Here is a 26,034-nt window from a genome sequence, read left to right as displayed (position 1 = left end):
CCCTCACTCTCAACGCTCTGGGTTGCCCATCAACACAGCTGTAACTCAGCGCTCACTGTTGCCCATTCATAGCAGCTATAACTCTCAGCGCTCTGTTGACCCTTCATTGTAGCTCTGACTAAATCTCAGCGCTCTCTGTTGCCCCTTCACACCAGCTCTCTCTCTCAGCACACCGCGTTGCCCCTTCAACGCAGCTGTAACTCTCAGAGCTCTCTCTGTTTCCCCTTCACAGCAGCTCTAACTCTAAGCGCTCTCAGTTGCCCCTTCAATGCAGCTCTATAACTCACAGCACTCTCTGTTCCCACTTTAACGCAGCTCTAACTCTCACCGCTCTCTGTTGCCCTTCAGAGCAGCTCTGACTAAATCTCAGTGCTCTCTGTTTCCCCAAGGCAGCTTTAACTCTCAGCGCTCTCTATTGCCCCTTCACAGGAGCTCTAACTCTCAGTGCTCTGTTTGCTTCTTCAGAGCAGCTCTAATTCTAAGCGCTCTCAGTTGCCCCTTTACAGCAGCTCTAAACCTCAGGGAGCTCTGTTGCCCCTTCACAGCAGCTCTAACTCTCAGCGCTGTGTCTTGCCCCTTCACAACAGCTCTAACTCTCTCCACTCTCTGTTTCCCCTTCACAGCAGCTGTAACTCTCATCACTCTCTGTTTCTGCTTCACAGCAGCCCTGACTCTCAACGCTCTGTGTTGCCCCTTCAACGGAGCTGTAATTCTCACCACTCTTTACTGCCCCTTCACAACAGCAATAACTCAGCGATCTGTGTTGCCCCTTCACAGCAGCTCTAAATCTCAGTGCTGTGTGTTGCCCCTTCACAACAGCTCTAACTCTCACCACTCTCTGTTTCCCCTTCACAGCAGATCTAACTCTCACCACTCTCTGTTTCCGCTTCACAGCAGCCCTGACTGTCAACACTCTGTGTTGCCCCTTCAACGCAGCTGTAAGTCAGCGCTCACTGTTGCCCAATCATAGCAGCTATAAGTCTCAGCGCTCTGTTGCCCCTACACAGCAGCTCTAGCTCTCATCCCTCTCTGTTGCCCCTTCAGAGCAGCTCTGAATAACTCTCACCGCTCTCTGTTGCCCCTTCACAGGAGCTCTAAATCTCGCCGCTCTGTTGCCCCTTCACAGCAGGTCTAACGCTCAGCGCTCTCTGTTGCCCCTTCAGAGCAGGTCTGACTACATCTCAACACTCTGTGTTTCCCCTTCAACGCAGTTCTAACTCTCACCTCTCTCTGCTGCCCATTTACAGCAGCTCTAACTGTCTCTCACCACTATCTGTTGCCCCTTCACAGGAGCTCTAACTCTCAGTGCTATGTGTTGCCCCTTCTCAGGAACGCTAAATTTCAGCGCTCTGTGTTGCCCCTTCACAGAAGCTCTCTCAGCGCTCTCTGTTGCCCTTCAGAGCAGCTCTGACTAAATCTCAGCGCTCTCTGTTTCCCCTCCACAGCAGCTCAATCTCTCAGCGCTGTTTGCTTCTTCAGAGCAGCTCTAATTCTAAGCCCTCTCAGTTGCCCCTTCACAGCAGCTCTAAACCTCACCGAGCTTCACAGCAGCTCTAACTCTCAGCGCGCTCTGTTGCCCTTCAGAGCAGCTCTGACTAACTCTCCGTGCTTTCTGTTGACCCTTCAGATCAGTCTGACTAACTCTCAGCGCTCCCGGTTGCCCCTTCACAGCAGCTCTAACTCTCAGCGCCCTGTGTTGCCCCTTCAACGCAGCTCTAATGCTCACCACTCTTTACTGCCCCTTCACAACAGCAATAAATCAGCGCTCTCCGTTGCCCCTTCACAGCAGCTCTAACTCTCAGCGCCCTGTGTTGCCACTTCAATGCAGTTCTAATTCTCAGCACTCTTTATTGCCCTTTCAGAGCAGCTCTAACTCTCAGAGCACTCTGTTGCCCTTCAGAGCAGCTCTGACTAAATCTCAGCGCACTCTGTTTCCCCAAGGCAGCTTTAACTCTCAGCGCTCTCTATTGCCCCTTCACAGGAGCTCTAACTCTCACCGCTCTGTTTGCTACTTGAGAGCAGCTCTAATTCTAAGCGCTCTCAGTTGCCCCTTCACAGCAGCTGTAAACCTCATCGCTCTCTCTTCCCCCTACAACGCAGCTCTAACGCTCAGCGCTCGCTGTTGCCTCTTCAGAGCAGCTCTGACTAAATCTCAGCGCTCTGTGTTGCCCCTTCCCAGCAGCTCTAACTCTCAGCGCTATGTGTTGCCCCTTCACAACAGCTGGAACTCTCACCACTCTGTTTCCCTTTCACAGCAGCTCTAACTCTCACCACTCTGTTTCCGCTTCACAGCAGCCCTCACTCTCAACGCTCTGGGTTGCCCATCAACACAGCTGTAACTCAGCGCTCACTGTTGCCCATTCATAGCAGCTATAACTCTCAGCGCTCTGTTGACCCTTCATTGTAGCTCTGACTAAATCTCAGCGCTCTCTGTTGCCCCTTCACACCAGCTCTCTCTCTCAGCACACCGCGTTGCCCCTTCAACGCAGCTGTAACTCTCAGAGCTCTCTCTGTTTCCCCTTCACAGCAGCTCTAACTCTAAGCGCTCTCAGTTGCCCCTTCAATGCAGCTCTATAACTCACAGCACTCTCTGTTCCCACTTTAACGCAGCTCTAACTCTCACCGCTCTCTGTTGCCCTTCAGAGCAGCTCTGACTAAATCTCAGTGCTCTCTGTTTCCCCAAGGCAGCTTTAACTCTCAGCGCTCTCTATTGCCCCTTCACAGGAGCTCTAACTCTCAGCGCTCTGTTTGCTTCTTCAGAGCAGCTCTAATTCTAAGCGCTCTCAGTTGCCCCTTTACAGCAGCTCTAAACCTCAGGGAGCTCTGTTGCCCCTTCACAGCAGCTCTAACTCTCAGCGCTGTGTCTTGCCCCTTCACAACAGCTCTAACTCTCTCCACTCTCTGTTTCCCCTTCACAGCAGCTGTAACTCTCATCACTCTCTGTTTCTGCTTCACAGCAGCCCTGACTCTCAACGCTCTGTGTTGCCCCTTCAACGGAGCTGTAATTCTCACCACTCTTTACTGCCCCTTCACAACAGCAATAACTCAGCGATCTGTGTTGCCCCTTCACAGCAGCTCTAAATCTCAGTGCTGTGTGTTGCCCCTTCACAACAGCTCTAACTCTCACCACTCTCTGTTTCCCCTTCACAGCAGATCTAACTCTCACCACTCTCTGTTTCCGCTTCACAGCAGCCCTGACTGTCAACACTCTGTGTTGCCCCTTCAACGCAGCTGTAAGTCAGCGCTCACTGTTGCCCAATCATAGCAGCTATAAGTCTCAGCGCTCTGTTGCCCCTACACAGCAGCTCTAGCTCTCATCCCTCTCTGTTGCCCCTTCAGAGCAGCTCTGAATAACTCTCACCGCTCTCTGTTGCCCCTTCACAGGAGCTCTAAATCTCGCCGCTCTGTTGCCCCTTCACAGCAGGTCTAACGCTCAGCGCTCTCTGTTGCCCCTTCAGAGCAGGTCTGACTACATCTCAACACTCTGTGTTTCCCCTTCAACGCAGTTCTAACTCTCACCTCTCTCTGCTGCCCATTTACAGCAGCTCTAACTGTCTCTCACCACTATCTGTTGCCCCTTCACAGGAGCTCTAACTCTCAGTGCTATGTGTTGCCCCTTCTCAGGAACGCTAAATTTCAGCGCTCTGTGTTGCCCCTTCACAGCAGCTCTAATTCTCAGCGATATCTGGTACAGGAGCGCTGACTAATTCTCCAGGGCCTTGTGTTGCCCCTTCACAGCAGTTGTAACTCTAAGTGCTCTCCGTTGCACCTTCTCAGCAGCTCTAACTTCCAGTGCTCTGTGTTGCCCCTTCACAGCAGCTCTAACTCTAAGCGCTCTCAGTTGCCCCTTCAATGCAGCTATAACTCACAGCGATTTGTGTTGCCCCTTTAACGCAGCTCTAACGCTCAGCGCTCGCTGTTGCCCCTCCAGTGCAGCTCTGACTCAATCTCAGCACGCTGTGCTGCCCCTTCACAGAAGCTCTCTCAGCGCTGTCTGTTGCCCTTCACAGCATCTCTAAATCTCAGCGCTGTGTTTTGCCCCTTCACAACAGCTGTAACTCTCACCACTCTGTTTCTGCTTCACAGCAGCCCTGACTCCTTACGCTCTCTGTTGCCCCTTCACAGCGGCTTTAACTCTAAGTGCTCTCAGTTGCCCCTTCTCAGCAGCTCTAACTTCCAGTGCTCTTTGTTGCCCCTTCACAGCAGCTCTAACGCTAAGCGCTCTCATTTGCCCCTTCAGTGCAGCTCTAACTCACAGCACTCTGTGTTGCCCCTTTAACGAAGCTCGAACTCTCAGCGCTCTCTATTGCCCTTCAGAGCAGCTCTGACTAAATCTCCGCGCTCTTTGTTGCCCCTTCACAGCAGCTCTGACTAAATCTCCGCGCTCTCTGTTGCCCCTTCATAGCAGCTCTAACTCTCAGCGCTCTCTGTTTTGCCTTCACAGGAGCTCTGAAACAACGCGAGGCCCACACTTACCACCACCACGCTCTTAGATGCGTCCAGGACGTGGATCACAGGCGCGCTGTATCTTGGGGCTATTTTAACTGCTGTGTGGGTTCTGAAAAGAGGCGTCAGGGAGAAAAACACATCCGTCAGGGCTGACAGTTCCTACACAAGTCTTGTTCAGAACCATTAGAGATAATGTGATTCTACAGTGCCTTCCAGAGAAAGATTTCAAGGTACTTATTAATATTGAACTCCAAATTTCCCTTGGAAAATGAGAATGACTTTCTCCCCACCCTAAGAGGGGGAAGCCAAGGGGAAAAAGGCATGGATTTTTGGCCCAGACTACAAGGAAACCTAGGAGAAAATGAGAAGGATGGTGTCCTCAGCTCTCTGTACTAGCAGCCTGTCTGAAGTAAGGGAACGGACCGGCCCAGGAACAGCACTTTGCTGTCATAAAGGTCAAGTGGCCTTTCTTCCTGCAGATGAGCTAGGCCTCCAGCCAGGAGCCCTGGAGAACCAGACACTGGCAGGGGCCACGGGTCACCACTCCCCAGCTGCTGCTCCCTGCCCCCGGGAGACAATAACACCTCTCCACCTCAAGCCCACCTTGTACTTGTACAAAGGATTCTTGGACCGTAAATAAATTCAACACAAAGTAACACAGAGAGGCCAATGCAACAATATCTTATCCTAACACTAGCTCAGCCCCAAATCCCTTTTGCCAAACTTGAAAATGTCAGTTCTGAGGAAGAAACACCCTTTAATCCTTAAAATTACCTAATTTTACCGCAAAATTGCCCTCTGATTGCTGAATGTTTATAGCAATAGCATAGGCTACACATCTGCTATTTCATTACGGAACATAACATATTAAAGTGAGAACTGGAAATGTATACACCCTCTGCTACTGTGGTTAAACCAGGACCCTGAAGCTGGGACAGAAGTGTGAACTTTGCCACAATTCCACATAAAAGGGTGACAACAGTAGTTTCCACAAGATGGACAGTGTTCCCAGTCTTTTCTTCTCCTTCCTTCCCCCTTAATGTAGCAGCAACTTTCCCCAAGTCAGATACTTTCATATTCTTTCCCCTCAACTAAAATGTATTTTCATTTGGAAAGATGTCCAGAATATGCTACTTTATAAGGAAAAACTAAAGTAGCAAAACAGTATGTTTAATACAATTTTATTTAAAAAAGAAACAAAACAGGGCTTCCCTGGTGGCACAGTGGTTAAGAATCTGCCTGCCAATGCAGGGGACACGGATTCGAGCCCCGGTCCGGGAAGATCCCACATGCTGCGGAACAACTAAGCCCGTGCACCACAACTACTGAGCCCACGTGCCACAAATACTGAAGCCCGCACGCCCAGAGCCCGTGCTCCGCAACAAGAGAAGCCACCGCAGTGAGAAGCCCGTGCACCACAACGAAGAGTAGTCCCCGCTCGCCACAAGCAGAGAAATCCTGCACGCAGCAACGAAGACCCAATGCAGCCAAAAATACACAAAACGCTACCACCCTCAACCTGCCCCAACCAATCAACTTGTATGTAAGTGTCTGTATATTTAGAAAACACAGAGAAACAGACATCAAAGAGTCAGCACTGGTTATACGGAGGTTAGAACTGGGACTGAAAGTGGGAAGGGAGAGACTAAATTTTACTTTCCATTCCTCTGAATTGTCTGACGTGTTCTAATAAGTGTGGATTACTGAGGTAATTTTTTAAAACCAAGAGAATATTAAAGGTGCATTATTTGTGTGAGTGTGTTTTTAAGAGGCTTCTAAGGGAAGGCTCTAAAGACTTATTCATAATGAGACAGACAAGGCCTCTAACATTTCACCTGTCCCCTTTCTAAGCATATTTCTGTGCATAAATAGGAAGCAAAGGTCTAAAGCCATAATCCACCAGAACTGGGCTGTGAGATGGAAGTTGAGGCCTAGGCCAGTTAGCGCAGGATATGCCTTCTGGACTGGGAGGCCCACCAGCAGGGGGAGCTGCATCTCGGCCCTGGAGCAGCCTAACGAACACCACTGCCTCCTCAGGACCCGTTTTGTGCCTATTGTGTGTTTGGGGACCGAAGATTCTGAAAATATCTTGGGTAGTCTATGAGGGGGTGAAGATTTTCAAACAGTAGGAAAAGTTATAAAGAAGATGTTGCTTCCAGTTTCAAAACACAAGTTAGACTCTTTATGCGTCCTCTTCCTCAGATGCTTCCTTAGTAACTTGAGACACACAAATATACCTCAGTCTTTCTTCTGCATGAAGTTCCCCCAGGAAACAATGTTTTAAGCCTGACGTAACTTCAGCAACATATCTTTTAAGGACAGCCAGTAAAATTTACAATGTTTAAATCAATATAATTGATATTTAGTAAGTATCCAAGGGTTCTCAGTGTAATTCTGGCCATTCTCTCTTTGATGATCTTCTGGGAAAGGGAACTGAGAAGAAATGGATGGATTTCATGATTTAAAAAGACAAAACAAAACAAATCAAAGTGCTCCTTTCCAACGCAAACACTGCCCAAGCTGGATGAGCACAGGTATGAAATTTGAGCTTGCCCAGCTATCAGAGTGCTTCCGGGGACTTCCCTGGCAGTCCAGTGGTTAAGACTCTGCGCTTCCACTGCAGAGGGTGAAGGTTCCATCCCTGGTCGGGGAACTAATATCCCCCATGCCGCGCAGTGCAGCCAAAGTAAACAAACAAACAAAATACCACATCAGGGCTTCCCTGGTGGCGCAGTGGTTGAGAGTCCACCTGCCGATGCAGGGGACACAGGTTCGTGCCCCGGTCTGGGAAGATCCCACATGCCGCAGAGCGGCTGGGCCCGTGAGCCATGGCCTCTGAGCCTGCGCGTCCGGAGCCTGTACTCCGCAACGCAAGAGGCCACAACAGTGAGAGGCCCGCGTACCGCAAAAAATAAAGACAAAAATACCACATCATTACTTAAAAAACAAAAAAAAGAGTGCTTCCAGTTTGACAATGATTCCACTTTTTTCTAAGCTCCCGTTTACATGAACTTCTCCAGCTGAAAGATTTCTTTCTGAAGTCTGAAAAGATGCAAAACAGTAGAAACTCTCCTCCCCTTCCTACGTACCTAGGGCAAAGGGCTAAACGCTGAGGCTGAATCTCAAATCCAACTCTGCTAAGTCACTAGTCAACATTTAGGATTTAATTAGTCACCTCCCACACCAGCCAAATAGGCATGATCATGTTAGCCTTAGAAGATCTTTTTTAACACTCGGAAAAAGAACAAGCACTCCGGGCTTCACTAGTGGCACAGTGGTTGAGAGCCCGCCTGCCGATGCAGGGGACACAGGTTCGTGCCCCAGTCCGGGAGGATCCCACATGCCGCGGAGCGGCTGGGCCCGTGAGCCATGGCCGCTGAGCCTGCGCGTCCGGAGCCTGTGCTCCGCAACGGGAGAGGCCACAACAGTGAGAGGCCCGCGTACCGCAATAAAAAAAAAAAAAAAGAACAAGCACTTATTTCATGTCATACCCTATCTCAGAACTAGTGTTTTACATAAATGCAGCATAACCAAAGCTTAAAATTTGATGAGAAAAAATGAGAGAAAATGGGAAATAAGGATGCGAAAATTAAGATGGAATCAGGAGGGCTTCCCTGGTGGCGCTGTGGTTAAGAATCCGCCTGCCAATGCAGGGGACACGGGTTCGAGCCCTGGTCCAGGAAGATCCCACATGCCACAGAACAACTAAGCCCTTGCACCACAACTACTGAGCCTGCGCTCTAGAGCCCTCAAGCCACAAGTACTGAAGCCCGGGAGCCACAACTACTAAAGCCCGCACGCCTAGAGCCTGTGCTCCGCAACAAGAGAAGCCACTGCAATGAGAAGCCCACGCACCGCAACGAAGAGTAGCCCCCGCTCACTGCAACTAGTAAAAGCCCGCACGCAGCAACAAAGATCCAACGCAGCCAAAAATAATAAATAAATTGAATAAATAAATTTATTTTAAAAAAAGATGGAATCAGGAGTGAGATTAGCATGTAAAATTCATTCCTTGAAATCCTATACAGAGGAAAATATTATCAGTTATGTAGTTCAGCACCTTACCTCATAGCAGTTAAAAAAAAAAAAAAACAGAAAACTCAGAAAATTACCTCCAGCTTTGAGCAATGTGACTTCCTGTTGAATTCTCCAAGTTTAAACTACACAAAAGATAATTGAAAAAGACACTTTGCAGTTATTGGCTTTAAACCAGTTAAAAATTGAGAGCTAACTGCCAGACTTGTGCCCTTGAGAAGTTCTGTAGCTAAAAGGGCCAGATTTCCATTAAAGTCATTTCTAGTTTGTGATACAAAACCATCTGTATTACAGACAGGAGAAAATTCAGTTTTCTAGTCTCTTATAGCTACAGGTTAAAAGGGGCCATTCCAAACAGATTTCTACCCACATATGACCCCAAATCTGTATAACCCTTTCAGCCTCTCCAAGGATCCATCCTCAAGCCTCATTTCGTGTCTTGGGGGTACAGTTCTAATTCTCTCACGCTACCTACCTCAGGCCCCTGAGGTTTGGAAAAGCCATGCTGCTATTCCCCTCACAGATCTGCTTTCATGAGAATTTGGAAGTCCTGAGCCTCCATTTGCTCAAAAACAGCAAAGGAAAGAACTGGGCCTCTGCTGAGCCCTCCACAGGTCTGTAGGAAGTGATGATAAGCGTTCTCAGATGACTTCTGAGACAATCAAACTCCCGAATGCTTTCTAGCAAAGCTGACTCTCCTAGGGTAGAAGCCTTCTTACACAGATGTGAAAAGCACTAACCATAAAGAGATCAATAAATCAGACTTCATGAAAATGAAGAACTTTTGTTACCCAAAATACCACTAAGACAGCAAAAGGTAAGCCATATTGGAAAACTCTATTTGCAATACATATTTCTGATAAAGAGTCTTGTTTCCAATATAAAGAATGCATACAAATCAGTAAAAGAAAAAAAAGGGCAGAATACCTAATTAAAAAAAAAAGATTTAAAAAGCATATCCAAGTGGTCAATATACACATGAAAAGGTACTCAACATCATTAGTCAGTAGAGAAATACAAATGAAGACCTTAGCAAGATATTGTTACACACACACTAAAATGGATAAAACTGAAAAGGATGTGGAATAATTGGAAATCTCATAATTGCCGGTGGGAGTATAAATTAATACAATCACTTTAGAAAAAATATCTAATGCCGATGACCATATGCATATTCTGTGACCCAGCAAGTCTGCTTCAGGGCAGAAACACATACATAGCAGCATTCTGTGTAATAGCCCCAAACTGGAAAAACCCAAATGTCCACCAACACTAGCATGGATAAATAAGCCAGAGGGCATAATACAATGCCATATTATACCACAATGGGAAAAAAAACAAAAACACTACTGTAATAATGAGTTTAGGCCTTAAAGACATAATGTTGAGCGAGACACAGAAGAATGAATACGTACAGTAGGATTCCACTTACACAAAGTTGAAATGCAGACAAAACCAAACTGTGGTGATAGAAGATAGAATGACTAGGTCGGGGATCCAGTGAAGTTCCCAGAGTGTCATTAATGTTCTATTTCTTGATCTGGGGGTTATTACATGGGTGGTTTCATTTTTTAAAAAATTCATCAAGTTGCTTACCTGTGACTTGTGTACTTTTCTACATGAGTGCTATACTTAGCAAAAGTGCTTACTTAAATAAGAGGGCTTGACGAAGCAAGCCTCCAGGTCTGAGACCTCACCCACTGTCACCACTTTAAAATGAAGGCAGAAGGGGGAATTTTACACTGACATTCCTGGAGGCTGCACGAGAATCTCTTTTTCAAAGGCTGCCCCTTGCACCACAATGGAGAAGGGGATGGTTACCTGGAAGCACCACTACTGGCTTTTATTTTCTAAATAATTTTTCAGAAACTGCAACAGGCATGGAAGAGAATAGAACCAGAAAAGCTCATCGAGAAACAAAACATCAGAGAGTTAAAGAGACCTTGGGAGGTCATGGGATCCAGATTTCTCTCTCCTTGGAGGAACACATTTAGTTTCCCAGATGATGAGAATAGATATTCTACAATAGCACTAAGACTGTGGGTGATTTCTGATCTGATTAATTTTAACTTGATATACCAGGTTATAACTGGTATAGAGTCATAGCCATAAGAGTCCTTTATGGCTAAGTTTGCCAATGATGTATCCTGAGAGGTTAGTCATGTTACTTCCGGTTATTTTTTAAGAAACCTCTTTAATCTGGTGGCTCTTACTTGGTAAGAGATACAGTAGAATTAACTATTGGTAACATTCCAACTTGCACAAGTAGCAATATGTGGTTTCCTGGTATTGAATTCCCGAGTGCAGTGTCCACATAAAGTGGTTCTCATTTGGAAACCAGCATCACATTTACATAACTCATAATGCATTTCATTACATCTGTTCGTTTAAGTATTTATTTATCCTCTTTTACAACCATGATTTTAAAAGGTCTTTCATTTTGACAATAATCTGTAGATTCCCTTACCATTCTCTTTGCTAAGCTAATGAATATTCACACTATAATCATCAATTACCCACAACCATGCTCACTGAAACCTCAGGTATCGATGAGGTCATATCCCTGGAGAACGATCTGCCAGTATCCTAGTGGGTAAGTCCTTCGTGGAAAAACAAACCTAGTTTTCTAATGTGAGCAACGATAGCCACACTACTGAGTCCTTCAAGTATGAAAAGTAATTAGTGGATACATGACATAGAACCCTGACTATTCATGAACATGGTCCATTCAGGTTATAAATGGAAGGATGGTCAATTTTATGTGCCAATTTGGGTAGGCCATGGTACCCAGTTTTTGGTCAAACAACAATCTAGATGTTTCTGTGAAGGTATTTTTTAGATATGATTAACATTTAAATCAGTAGGCTCTGAGTAAAGCAGATTGTCCTCCGTGTGGGTGGGCCTCATCCAATCAATTAAAGACCTTAAGAGAAAAGGCTGCAGTCGCCAGAGGAAGAAGGCCTTCTGCCTCCAGACTGCCTGGGGACTCAAGATACAACAGCAACTCTTGCCTGGCCTCCAGTCTGCCCACGTTCCCTGTAGATTTCAGACATACCTGCCCCCATATCGCATAAGCCAGTTCCTTAAAATCAATCACTCTCCCTCCCTTCCCCCACACCCCCTGTATAGATACACACACACACACACACACACACACACACACACGCACGCACGCGCACACACACACACACGCACACACCCCTTACTGATCCTGTTTCTGTGGAGATCCCTAATACAAATGGCTTAACATACAGTTGTTTCCAGAGTGAAAGGAACCCTGGAATAGCTTTGTCCCACATCTACTGTATATTGTATCAGAAAAGTAAACTGCATGCTTGTGTGACCATCAAGGTCAATGCTCCTCCTGGGCACTGCTCCCTGCCAAAGTGAACTACATGGGGCATAAGGAATGTGTCATGAGAAATCTAATATCCATGGAACTCTGCTCAACATTACCTAACAACCTAAATGGGAAAAGAATTTGAAAAAGAATGGATCTACGTGTATGTACAACTAAATCACTCTGCTGTACACCTGAAACTAACACAACATTGTTAATCAACTACACTCCAATATAAAATAAAAATTTTTTTAAAGTCTAATACCCATAATTAACATACCTCTCACCAAATATCATTATGATCGTGACCCCAGGAGAAATCCGACAAACTGAATAATAATCATGTGACCGAATTTGAACTTTCTCTTTAAATTATTTGACCCAAAGGTTCCCCAAAGGTCTCTCTTCCAGAAACAACTTCCCAAAGTGATCCTCTGATTCATTCTCTCTAGGTCAGCTTTCTATCTCAACTATTACAAGGTCGGAGTTTCTTCAAGAGAACCTGTAATTATTCAGTCAGATACCTGCTTCAAGACAGAGAGTGGGCTAAAGTTCAAGCAGTGTTTTTGTACCAAAAAACACAGCTTCTCCACTCAGTTTGATTTCAAGAGGATAAGTGTTCGTTAGAAGTCTCAGGAACTGAATGGGAGGTGAGAAGATGAAGGAAAAGAGGACTGCAGGCCAAAGGAATCCAAAAACAGGGAGAGGGGGTAGATGACAGAGGAGTTTCCTGCAGCAGGCCCCCAAATGATTCTGGCTCTCGTGGTGTGAAGGCTGGAAAGTTCATGTATTTATATAATAAGAAGCCAATGCACTATGCATAAGAAAAAAAGTCAGGTTTTATCACTGTTTTTAAATGCTGGCATTTAAGAGAATTTAAGGGAAGCACAAAGCTCAGTAGCATGACTTACCTCGAAGTGGTAGCTCCTCCAATCAACAACGGAATCTTTATAGCTAATCTCTCCATTTCCTTAGCAACGAAAATCATTTCATCCAGGGAAGGAGTGATTAGTCCTGACAGGCCAATTATATCTATTATTTAAAAAAAGAGAAAAAAGGACAGTGAGAAGGAGGATGAGAGGAAAAGTATGAAGACTCATTTTCAAAACTTTGTAATAAAGACCACAAGACAGAAGATAAATTCCCAATTTCTAATTCTGAGGCTTCTCTTCTGACTGGGGTTTTCAATTTATTTTTTGCTTTCAGGAGTAAATATGATTTGCAACTTCAAGTTGCAATAATATGCTTGCCACAGTTTCGGGAAGCCGCACAATTGTTAGTTCATGATTTCCCAGACTCAATGTGTCACAGTGTCAGAAGAAACATAAAAGCAACTACACACAGAGGAAAAAAGTCTAATAAAACTGTTCTCTTTTAAGAAGCCTGTCCCCATTCCCCTTCCTCATAGCTAGAGAGGAGTTTCACGGTTACCTGCTCACCCCTTCTACCTCCATTATAAACGGCAATGACAGCACCCCCAGGCAGAGCTAGCACTTGAATGTCTGAATGTCCCACCATCCCACATGGGCTGGGGCATGGCTATTCACCGATAGACACACAATGGGAGGAAATGGTATTTACTGAAATGCCCAGGAGCACGGCTGCACAGTACCTGCTTTGTGGTCGAGAGCAGCTTTCAGTATCTTGTCACATGGAGTCATGACTCCTAAGTCAATAACTCTGGGGCACAGAAATGAGATGTGAGAAAATTAATGAGAACCCATTAGGAAAAAGCTAGACGAACATTTTTATTTAGCCATTAAATATTACTCTAACGTAAACTGGAATCACACTGAAAAGCTCACTAAATATCAACCACCAACTCATCGACGACTGTCATTTATTAGGAACTGACCATGGGTCAGGGACTATGCTGAGCTTTTTTAAACACCTTTGCCGACTTAATCCACAGAGCATCTAATCCACCTATTTAAAGTAGACAATTCAATAATTTTTGATAGAGGACATTATTATTTCCTAAGCTCTGGTAAAATATATATAACACATAATTTGCCATTTTAACCTAAGTACAATTCAGCATCACTAATCAGTCAGTTGCAATGTTGTGCAACCATCACCAGCATTTATTTTCAAAACTCTTTCATCGCCCCAAAAGAAACTCTGCAATCCCTCAGCAACAATCCCTGATCGGCCCGTCCCAGCCCCTGGTAACCTCTACTCTACTTTCTGTCTCTATGAATTTGCCTAGTCTGGGTATTTATATAAGTGGAATTATACATTATTTGTCCTTTTGTGTGTGGCTTATATCACTTAGCATAATGACTTCAGGGATGCTCCACGTTGTAGCCTGTGTCAGAACTTCATTCCTTTTTAAGGCTGAATAATATTCCATTGTATGAATGTGCCACATGGTGTTTATTCATCCACCTGTCAATGGACACCTGGGTTGTTTCCACTATGCTAAGCCTTCTGCATAAACAATCTTGTTTAACCCTCACAGGAACTCTGCATGGAAGCACTACCATGGGGCCCATTTTCTGTGGTTTGTTTTCATATTTTACTTCATGCATTTATCCAAATATATACACTGGATGGTTAATACAAATGGCATTATTGCATTAAAGAATATAAATATTTTTACGATGCTTGATTCATATTTTAAACTCGATTTTGAGGCAGGTTTTACCAATTAATACTCTCTATTTTTAAAATTCTTGAAAACATGATTTTTACATTTTAATGAGGAAGGGCCCAGAGAAGTGTGGGCCCAGAAGTTAAGCATCTTGTCCAGTCAAACAACTAATCAGTAGCAGAGCTGAGGTTTGAACCAGGATCTGACACCAAAATCCATCTTCTTAGCCATGTAGGCCAATAAAGATGCCAGGTAAGTTGACTCAATAAATATCAACTGAACAGTATACCCTATATGGAAGCCAACTAGGAGGATAAGCAAGAAGAGGTCAGTTCCTGCACATGAAAAGCTGACGAGAAGGAACCTGGTGACTTAAGTTGAGGGAGAGGGAGACTGAATCAGAGAGCAGGTAACCACGAGAGATGGAGTGAGACTCAAAGGAAGAGCTGACCCTGGGCAGGCACATGAGAAGGGGAACGCAACTGGGCAAAGGAAGCCTGGAGCCTGTTACGCCCAGAGGACAGAGTAACACCAAGGAACTGTAACTCAGGGAGGAGACAGCTTTCTGGAACTCGGAGAAAATGGGACTTCTGCCCTTGGAAATGTTCTATAAACTACTCTTCTAGATTTAGAGAGTACACGGAATGCCAGTCATTTTGACAATTTAATTTGATCATAAGTATTTGTTATAAAGATGTTTAAAAAATTACAGTATGCGTTTTCACTTGCTTCCTAATGTCAACAATTCTTAAAACTAAATAGGCAAAATAATTTTAAATAAAAAAAAAATCAATGCTTAAGAACTACTACCTGACATCATGTCAGCTGCTAACAGGTGGGTGTAGTTGGACACCAGGGGCAGGAAGGGGCCTTGCTTCTCACTATATACCTTCTCATACGGTTAGATTTTTTAGTTTGTTGCCATATTACTTAAATTAAAAAAAAAATAAACTAGCGTATATGGAATCCTCAGTTAAGTACACAATTTCAAATCAATGCTAACTCTATTCAGGTCTGTTAGCACTAAGCCAGTAGAGAACAAATGCTGTAAGTGTTGATGATGGGGCCTGCAGGTTATAACAGGGGCAAGGTGGAACCCTTTTTTTTTTTTTTTTTTTTAGCACATTGCACTCAGTCTGGAACTAGATTTGTTAAACTGTGACTAAATACAGCTTATAAAACTAAGCAAAATAGCATATTGCTTTTATATCAAGATAAAGAGGCATGTATTTCAAAGCTGACTGCTTTCAGCATTGCATATATTTTAAAAATTCAATTAAAAATCATCAGTATGATGGCAAGAATCATCTTGCTCTCAATTCTTTTTCTTGTTTTAGGCACTGTATCGTTCAGGAACATCGTGTGATGCTTGCTTTTGTTTGAGGAAAACTAAGGAGACCTCGTGGCCGGACAGAAATGGAGGAAGGAGAAAGCTGTAGGGAGTAAGGTCAGAGGGGGAGAAGAGGGCATCATTTTTTCTTTTTTAAATTTTTATTAGTTATTTATTTTTGGCCACGTTGAGTCTTCGTTGCTGCGCGGGCTTTCTCTAGGTGCGGCGAGCAGGGGCTACTCTTCGTTGCAGCGTGTGGGCTTCACATTGCAGTGGCTTCTCTTGTGGAGCACGGGCTCTAGGTGCACGGGCTTCAGTAGTTGTGGCAAGTGGGCTCAGTAGTTGTGGTTCGCGGGCTCTAGAGCACAGGCTCAGTAGTTGTGGCCCACAGGCTTAGTTGCTCCACAGCAAATGTGACCTTCCTGGACCAGGGCTCAAACCTGTGTCCCCTGCATGGGCAGACAGATTCTTAACCACTGCACCACCAGGGAAGCCCCGTAGAGGGCATCTTAATGGCAGCGATTAGTTCTTCAAAATATTGTTTCTTTAGCTATCCAAATGGAGCCCTTAGGTAGTCATCTGGATAGGTAAGCCTAGAGTCCAGGTGACAGATCCATGCTGGGGATAAAACCTGGGACTTGACAGCATATTAGGTGGTGTTAAAAAGTCCTCAGACCGTGTGTAAAAGATGTAGAAAAATAAATTGCCAAAAGCGGGTGGAGGGTGGGGAGAAAGGGGGGAGGGAAGGTGGGGAGAGAGGAGGGGAAGGGGAGGGGAGATGAAAGGGGAGAGGAGCAAGAAAAAAAAGTCATGAGACTGAATGAGATGATCTAAGACTATCTGACCAGACCTACTTTAACCTGATCTGACCTTTATCAAGATCCCAGGTGGTCAGAAGGCACATTACAGTCCGAGAAGCACTAACCTAGGTAGTGAGGACAGAGAAGAGGTCCCAGGGCTGAGCCTCGGAGCACTCCCCCGTTCAGGGGTCACACAGAGAAGGAGAAATCAGCAAGAGAGTGACAACCGGCAGTCAGGCAGGTAAGAAGAGGTCTGGAAACAGTGAGCCAGGGGTCTGGGGTACAAGTTCAAATTCCAACGTATTAGGCTGTCTTAAGAGGTCTTGCTGGGAGACAGTCAAATATATCACTGTTTAGAGGAGCACTTCCCAAAGTTTTCCATGCATAGAAAGTAGTATTTATGGCACTGGGATACAGGAAGGAGGCTGCTCACCACCAGGGACAACCAATCTAGGCCTCGGGTTGTCCCCAGTCCCACCCCAGAAGAAGGGGATCAGTTCCTGAGCATGTGTGGGTTGAGAAATCAGTTTCTGAGCACATGTGAGTTCATTAGAATATGAATTCTAATTCATATTCTGAATTAGAATATGGTGTGACAAGTGCCACAGAGGAGGCATTTACAGTGTGCTGTGGGAAACCATCTAATCTCGGTAACAACTAGAAGCACTCCAGGAGGGTGATTCCAGCTGCATTTTGAAAAAATACGTAGGTATTAGCTGGATGAAGGAAAAAAGAGGGCCACCCAGGCAGAAACTAGTACTACGAAGGTCCAGAATCACAAACAACTGGCCCTGGGGAACCCTGGCTGAAGGAAAGGATCTGAAGCCTGGGTCAATCCCATCCCTGCCTTCCATGGCAGCTGCCATTCTTCCCACCATCTCTTCCCATTTTCTTTCCCCTTTACTACAACTCCCTGCATCCCCCATATAACTCTCCACCTCCCTTGGCTTTCCCTTGGTTTCCCTTCTGCACTCTGAGCTATACCCAGTGTCTGTAGGCCTCTTATACACATTCTTATATTTTGCCACATGAGAGATTAAAGAAAATAAAAATGATGTTATGGAAAATTTTGTATTTTATAATCATCTTTCTAAAGTGCTTATAACAGAGCTGTAAATGCAGGCATTTAATTTGAGTTTCTAATACAGAAAAAAAGTAAGCTGCACTAAATGCCTTAGCAAAGGCATCCAATACTATTTAAGAATTCATACAATTTAGAAAATAAATATTGTAATATATAAAGCCCCTTTTACTCTCCAGAAGGAATTAAAATGGAATATAAAGCTAGCTTTGCATCTGCATCCACTTAGGGTGCCTCATATTTACTGTCATGTGAAATGAAGTTAAAGGTGGCAGCTTCTTCTGATCCTGCAATTCACAGGTACCACCACTAGATGGGAGCACCGTACCAGTCTGCAGCCCCTATAAGGTTTCCAAGCTGTGGTTAAGAACAGATAAATGGATAAAGCAGGAGTGATACATGCATACGATGGAACCATAAGAAGCCATAAGAAAGAAGGAAACCCTGCCATTATGACATGGATGGACTATGAGGGCATTATGCTAAGTGAAATAAGTCAGACAGAGAGAGACAAATACTGTAGGATATGCTTACACAGGAAATCTAAAACAGCTGAACTCATAGAAACAGAGAGTAGGACAGCTGTTACCAGGGGCTGAGGGGTGGGGAAATGGGGAGATGCTGGTCAAGGGTACAAACTTCCAGTTGGAAGATGAATAAGTTCTAGGGATATAATACACAGCACTATGAATGGAGTTAACAATACTGTATGATATACTTGAGAGTGTTAAGAAAGTAGATCTTAATGTGCTCACCACAAACAAGAAATGGTAATTATGTGATGTGATGGAGGTGTTAGCTAACACTATGGTGGTGATCATACTGCAATATATAAGTGTATCAAATCAACGTTTTACACCTTAAACAATGTTATATGTCAATTATATCTCAAGCTAGAAAACGACAGACAGACACAGACAGACACACACACACACAGTTGAAAGCCTCCGAATAATTATAAAGAGAGCATGTTGAGGTGCTAGAAGTCTCTAGTGCGCCCTTGACTTAGATACAGTTGTTTTCCTCACTCAGCTGAAAGCTCTAACATTATACAGTTTCAAAGTGTCCCCTTCTTAGCCATATATTGCGTATTATTTACCCATACTAGACAATTATATTAAGAACCACTGGTTAAAATGAAAATATACCTCATTATCTGTTTCATCAGATCCATATTTTTTAAAGTACTAGATGTATATCTAATTTTAACATTTCTGTTAATATATCCTACTTTTTCTTACCCAGTTAAACAGTGTGCATTATCTGTTACATGGGGAAAGTCCACATTTGTCTCTTTATATAATTATTATTAAAGAGTATATCTAAAATCAACTTTCATGTAATCAAATATCTGATCAAAAATGTTTTTAAGTATTCTAAATTATTTCTTCAGAGAAATTTAACTAGCATATTAATATTATACATTACAGCTAAAGTTGTTTATAACTGGAATAAATACTGGAAGCTAAACTGACATAACATAGAATCCCGACTTTTGGATTCAGAAGCCCTGAGTACAGCCTGCCACTTGCTAGCTGTGTAAAACGAGAAATACAATAATTGAGGCAGGCAAAGCAGGATCAAAACCATAAAAAGAATGAACAAAAAGAAAGAAAGAAAGAGGGAGGGAGGGAGGGAGGAAGGAAGGAAGGAATCAGGAAAAGAATACCAAAAAACAAAGAAAAAGAAAAATCAGTTATATAAAAGCACTATATAAATTGTGAAGCAGAAAACAAATATTAGGTATTAATAAACTCTTGGTGGACACATCCCCAGATCCATTTAAATTCTCAAATCTGCAAATTCTATTGCATCATCCCCATAAAAAATGTGTTTTCTGTCTAGACAGAACTATCACTTTCAGTCCTCTTTACTTCTTTTTTCCCCCACAAAGAACATGTCTCTTCATGAGATTTACTGCATCAACGACAAAGAACCAGGAATGAGAAAGTTACATTAATATCTGGTACTGGATGGTTTGCTAGACTCACTCACTAGCTGGGTGATTCACCCAGGCATCAGCTGGAACATGGATACCCAGCAAAAGCATACATTTAACTATATAAAGCAGCTATCAGGGGCACCTGTCTACTAGCTGATGTCATAACATTAAACCCACCAGTGCCAAGAGTCTATGTGTTATAAGACATAAGACCCAAAGGAGTGTTTGACCTGATAGAAAAAGTTTGCACATTAACTTTTTTTTTTTTTTTGCAAAAAGAATAGAATTTCATCAGAAGACGTTTCTCCAGTTACTCCAGATAAGTGGCCCCCAGTGCACAAGCCAGAGGAACTGGGTATGCTGGTCACAGTTTTCCCTGGCCTCTTTTTTTTTTTTTTTGACTGCTTTGGGTCTTCGTTGCTGCACGTGGGCTTTCTCTAGATGCGGCGAGTGGGGGCTACTCTTCATTGCGGTGAGCAGGGTTCTCATTGCGGTGGCTTCTCTCGTTGCGGAGCATGGGCTCTAGGCGCGTGGGTTTCAGCAGTTGTGGCTCGCTGGCTCTAGAGCACAGGTTCAGTAGTTGTGGCGCACGGGCTTAGTTGCTCCGCGGCATGTGGGATCTTCCCGGACCAGGGATCAAACCCACGTCCCCTGCATTGGCAGGCGGATTCTTAACCACTGCGCCACCAGGGAAGTCCCTTAAAATGTTTTAACTGGAGGAAAATACATTCCTGGTATGATTCTCTCAACTACTTGTCCATTTTTCATAATAAAAAATGATAAACACATGACAATGATATCTCAAGAATTGCTGTAGAGAGTTTGTCTACAAATTGCCTTTTCAATAGTTCTTGTCCCACTATCACCACTGAACATGTTCCTGCTTTTTAGCCTGATAAACAGTAAAGTTCTTGAATGGAGAAAAGTCAACTCAATCACTTTGGTGTCTCTGATACAATGCATGGTATGTAGTAGATGATCTATAAACATTTATCAGCGTAACTGAACTTGAACTAATTATGATGAATGCAAATAGAAACCAACAACATAGGGTTTGAAAAGATGAGACAACAGAAGAAATGTCAGAGATTTTAGGAAGCAAATACCTCATCCAAATACTTATTTCTCGTCCAAATACTTATCCTATAGGTAAAATCTCATTATAACAACCTCCACTGTATCTCCAGTATTTTTATCTTAAAAAAAATTAATATATTCCAAGAACAATATTCCTCATTTCCAGGACCAGGAGAGAATGCTAAGTCTTTGACAGTGAACAGGCAGCCAAACGGAAGTGCCTGTGAAGACAGTCAGAGGGAAGAAGGTGCCGCCCTCACACTGCTCCTCCATCTCCAGCCTTTCTGAGTGGTTCTTAGCTGCATTTAATTAGCCTTGAACGCAGACATAGATAAATATTTTGAGAGTAGGCGGGGGGCTTAGAAGGTAATTATCCGACAGTGGGCAAAGACAACTCCAAGGGAGCCCAGCTGTAGCTGCAGTCAAGTCTCTCTTCTCTACAGAGAAAAACGCACATTGGAAAGAAGTCCATGATTCAGAGACTGTTGGTTGGACATGGGCCAGAGAAGACATTAGTTATATTAGGCTTTTTATTACAAAGAATATGTTGAAATCTGAGCAAAACATGCTCTTACTGTGGGTCATGAGCTCTCACATAGAAATAAATTTGCGCTGAATAATCATTCAACTATAATGAAAGATATAAGAAAGGGATTTTACTTGTATACAACATTCAAAAACTAGCTTCATCAACACCAGGATGCATGCCTGGTTCTGTTCTAAGCAAAGCAAAAAGAACTGTACAGTCAAAGCCTTCTTATAAAACTCTATTTAGCCAAGGTCTTAATAAGATCTTGGCTCTAAAAATCTGGCAGTTCATCGAGAGGAAAACGGAAATATGCTCAATGTCATGGGCCATGGGGTGGGACCCAATGTTCTAGCCTGTGGCCGGAGGTCAAATCCCCAGAGGCCTCTTGTTGTTTTGACACTGCTTGAATAGTTTTTTCTATTATTTTTGTCCTTACTGAACACACAACATTAAATAATTACTAACTTCCTTCATTTGAAAAGGTATGTTCAATGTAGAAAATTTGAAAACACAGTGAAGAAAAAGAAATTAAAAATAACCTCTAACATCTACTGCCCTACCCTGCCCTTCGCACCCAGTAAAGAATTACCCTGTTAATGCTTTTACTTTAAATAAGAAAGGGGGTGAAAACAACAGGTCTTAACTCACCTGAAATTATTGCAGCCAAGGACTACTCCAACTATGTTCTTGCCAATGTCGTGCACATCGCCTTTCACGGTAGCCAGCACAATGGTACCTTGGTAAGGGTCCTGGAGAGGAAGCCAAGCAGCTAAGCATCGCTGTGGTCACTTCAGAGCAGATCACCCAGTTCTCCAAAGCCAGACAGGTATCAGCACAGAAAGCAATTCAATACAATCAAGGCAACCTCAAAGATGGACCCGGGGGACTTCCCTCGTGGTCCAGTGGTTAGGACTCCAGGCTTCCAATGCAGGGGGTGTGGGTTTGATCCCTGGCTGGGGAACTAGGATCCCACGTGCTGCGTGGCATGGCCAAAAAAAAAGAAGATGGACCCAGAAGCTAGGTCCCATGCTCTGTGAGAAGGCGGCTGTAAGCCCCAGCAGCTCGAAGGAAGCCCGCCCAGCTGGTTAGCTCAGGGGGCTTCAACCATGATCATGCATTCCATCACCTCAAAGGACAGTTTAAGTTCAAATACAAAACAGTCCCATCGCTGAAGATCATATCCTTAACCCCCAAAACCTGTCTGATAAACATTCACTATTAGCAGTAAAGGGAGAGGAAGGAGCCGGTGAATCGCACGTGTCCTGTCAGATGGGAAGGACCACAACAGACCAGTGCAGGGGGGCTTCAACACTGTTGCTCCAAACTGTCAGCACTCCCTCCCTCGGAAAAAGGGAGGGAGGGAGGGAGGGAGGGAGGGAGGGAGGAAGGAAGGAAGGAAGGAAGGAAGGAAGGAAGGAAGGAAGGAAGGAAGGAAGGAAGGAAGGAAGGAAGGAAGGGAGAAAAGAGAAAAAGAAAAGAAAAAGGCACGCAAGGCAAACGGGATTTTTATAAACACTATGCAAGAGTCATTCACAAACTCAGATCAATTTTAGAATTCAGAATCCTAGGGGCCAAAGCTGCCTGAACTTCACAGGGGGCTAAACACGGTCAAAAGCTTAATGATTTACTGTGGTGGTACAGCCAACAAGAATGGATCTGAATCCAGAAGTGGTGACAAGAACATGACCAGCACACAGGAAATACTCAGTTAAGAGGTTAAGAGGTTATCCAAAACTAAACAGCATCTCAAGGGTAGGGACCAATCTTTTTTAGCTACAGTGTCGAGCATAGTACCTGGCACGTAGTAGGAGCTTTGTAAATAGTCAGTAGATGAATGAACAAACTGCTTTTGTCTTGAAATCATGGGCTTTGTTTGAAAAATTATGTTCCTATTAAAAATTTCATGAAGCCACATTTATGGGAAAAATCCCAGGGTATTCTGATATTTGGTAAAAGAGCTGGATCATTCCTCCCTTTCATCTTCAATGACAAACACAGCCAAGCCTGATGGCTTAGGTCCCTACCCACACCCCAGTAAGAGTGTGCAGAGCCGATCCCCACAGGGCCCACGGGCTCGGACAAAATGACTCACCTTGTCTTCTATCGTGCCAGGAAGCACTTTGGTTTCTTCTCTCTCTTTTTCCATGAAGGGAATAAGGTGACCCACGGCTTTCTTCATGACCCGAGCTGACTTTATAACCTGGGGTAAATACACAGAGTCAGGCATCTTTACCAGAACACCTGGAGGATTGCTACTGGCCACTCGTGAAATTTTAGCACAAATTATTATGCATGCTTTGTCCTCAGGTCAGCCACCCTGGAGTCCACTTATGACAGTGGGTGGGGTAAGGTAGGAGACCCCCGTGAGGAAAGTCAATGAATGAGGTAGAGCAGAAGGAAAATAAGGCTAGAAGCCAAATGTTGCAGTTTCTGTCCTCTGAACTTCTGCACGTTATTTTTTCTCTGCCTAGAAGGCCCTCCATCACATCTCCAAGTTCTATACATCCTTCAGGTGTCAAGCTTCTCCTCCAAGAGCCCCTTGTCAGCCTTTTCTTCTCAATCCCCACTGTTACAATTCACTTACAATTAAGGCTTATGCAAAAAAGGACCTTTTAAAGCTTACAGAATTGGAGAAGAATTTTGCAAACATATATTGGATAAGCGATTAATTTCCAAAATATATAAAGAACTAACACAACTTCATAACAAAAAAACAAATATTCCGATTAAAAAGTGGGCAGAAGAACTAAAAAGACATTTTTCCAAAGAGGATATCAAAATGGCCAGTAGGCATATGAAAAGATGCTCAACACCACTAATCATCAGGGAAATGCTAATCAAAACCACACTGAGCTATCACCTCACACCTGTTAGAATGGCCATCATCAAGATAAGAAACAACAGGTGCTGGTGAGGATGTGGTGAAGAGAGAACTCTTATGCACTGCTGGTGGGAATGTAAATTAGTCCAACTATATGGAAAACGATATGGAGGTTCTTTAAAAAATTAAAAATAGGTCTACCACACGATCCAGCAATTCCACTTCTGGGTATAAACCCAAAGGATATGAAAACAGGATTTTGATAAGATATTTGCACATCCATGTTTATCACAGCGTTATTTATAGTAGCCAAGATATGGAAACAACCCAAACGCCCATCAACAGATGAATGGATAAAAAAGATGTGGTACATATATATACGATAGAATATTATTCAGCCATGATAAGAGGATATCCTGCCATGTGCAAAAACTACAGATGGACCTTGAGTACATTATACTAAGCAAGATAAATCAGATAGAGATAGATAAGTACTGTATGATATCATTTACATGCGGAACCTGAAAAAGGCAAACAGGAAAGAAAAAACAAAATAAAACAGAGAGTAAAATGGTGGTTACCAAAGGATAGGGGATGGGAAGATAAGACTGATGGTATTTAAGGGTACAAACTTGTAACAAGTAAATAAGCCATGGAGATCTAACACACAGTATAATGAATATAGACAATAATATTGTACTATAATGATACAGTGTGATAAAAATTGCTTCAATGGCAATCATATTACAATATGTAAATGTATCACTGTGCACTTTAAATTTACAAAACAAAACATGTCAAATTTATTAAACAGACAAAAAAGAACAGGGCCTTTTATAAAATTCATCAGCGTATGCTAAAATTCATGAGTAGAAGTAGGATGAGAAACAGGATATTTGCATAGTCTCAAAGTTTCTCCCCACAAGTAAATTTACAGTGGAGAAACATAGCAGGCACCATTAACCAAATGATCAAAGTTAACCTCACCAGTAGTGAGACACAGCAACATGATGGGCCTCCTGATATGATCCACCGAGAAGGGCACAGCATTATACTGTGTTATTCTTGCCCAAAATGAAAAAACATCAGACAAATTCAAACTGAGGGACAGGCTACCGTTATCAAACTGTACTATACTCTTCAAAATTCAAGGTCACAAGGAAAGACTCAGGAACTGTTAGAAAAGGCAGGATAAAAGCAATGTGGGGTTGTGGAACACAAAGAGAACAGCAGCGAAAACACTGGTGAAATCTGAATAAGGTCTTTCGTTAACAGTATTATACCAATGCTAACTTCCTGGTTCTGATAACTGTACTATGATCAAGTGAAAATGTTAACATTAGGGGAAGAAGTTGAGTGAGGGATACATGGACACTTTAAACTACATCTGCAACTTGTCTGTAAGTCTAAAGTTAACTCAAAAATAAAAAGTTAAAATAATAAGTCAACATCATGAAAAATAAAGACTGAGGAACTGCCCCAGACGGGGGGAGACTAAGACAGGACAACTGAACGCCCTTTATTTTGAGTGTGATTATGGTTTCACAGGTGCAGACATGTTAAAGCTTATCAAACTGCATCCTTTAAATACGTGCAGTTTATTGTATATTAATTATAAAACAATAAAGCTATAAGAAAAGATGAATGCTATGAAGGAAACGGGGGAAATGGGCAATGAATAATTAAATGTAGAATGAGTTTTTAAAAAATCAACTACAATTTTTAAAAAAGTTAAATAAGAAAAAAAAAAGAACAAGGACTTATTTTTTGTATGCCTCACAGACCAGAAGGCTCAACGTGATTTATTAACTGATGTGGTCAGTAGCTGCTGTAAGTCAAAATAAGAGTAAGAGTACTGGTTTTACTTGAAATATATCATTTAATGTATATCACTATTTAAAATGGTAATGATCTTTTCAAAATATTCATCCTTAAGGATGAGCACTGGCTGGTCAAATCAAATCTTAATATGATAATTTTACATTAATCTTGGGTTTTATTTTTTTTAATTTAATTTATTTTTATACAGCACGTTCT

At 43.2% G+C, this 26,034-nt stretch overlaps 1 protein-coding gene across 2 annotated transcripts in view; it reads right to left on the bottom strand.

The window, feature by feature from the left end:
* MTR (5-methyltetrahydrofolate-homocysteine methyltransferase) overlaps positions 1–26,034 on the bottom strand; it is a gene marked incomplete at its 3' end in the record, with an annotated part of 221,123 nt that overhangs the window by 122,653 nt on the left and 72,436 nt on the right. For both annotated transcript variants that reach the window (XM_082674034.1, XM_082674035.1), the window contains exons 21-25: positions 23,269–23,376; positions 21,825–21,925; positions 13,437–13,504; positions 12,736–12,856; positions 4,477–4,558 (exon numbers count right to left, since the gene is read on the bottom strand). In XM_082674034.1, the coding sequence (XP_082530160.1) occupies positions 4,477–4,558; positions 12,736–12,856; positions 13,437–13,504; positions 21,825–21,925; positions 23,269–23,376 (480 nt within the window). The remainder of the gene's footprint in view (positions 1–4,476; positions 4,559–12,735; positions 12,857–13,436; positions 13,505–21,824; positions 21,926–23,268; positions 23,377–26,034) is intronic.

The sequence above is a fragment of the Grampus griseus genome (genome assembly GCF_964374135.1).
Source record: "Grampus griseus genome assembly, chromosome: 16".
Lineage (NCBI taxonomy): Eukaryota > Metazoa > Chordata > Mammalia > Artiodactyla > Delphinidae > Grampus > Grampus griseus.
This window is presented reverse-complemented; position numbering and strand designations above follow the sequence as displayed.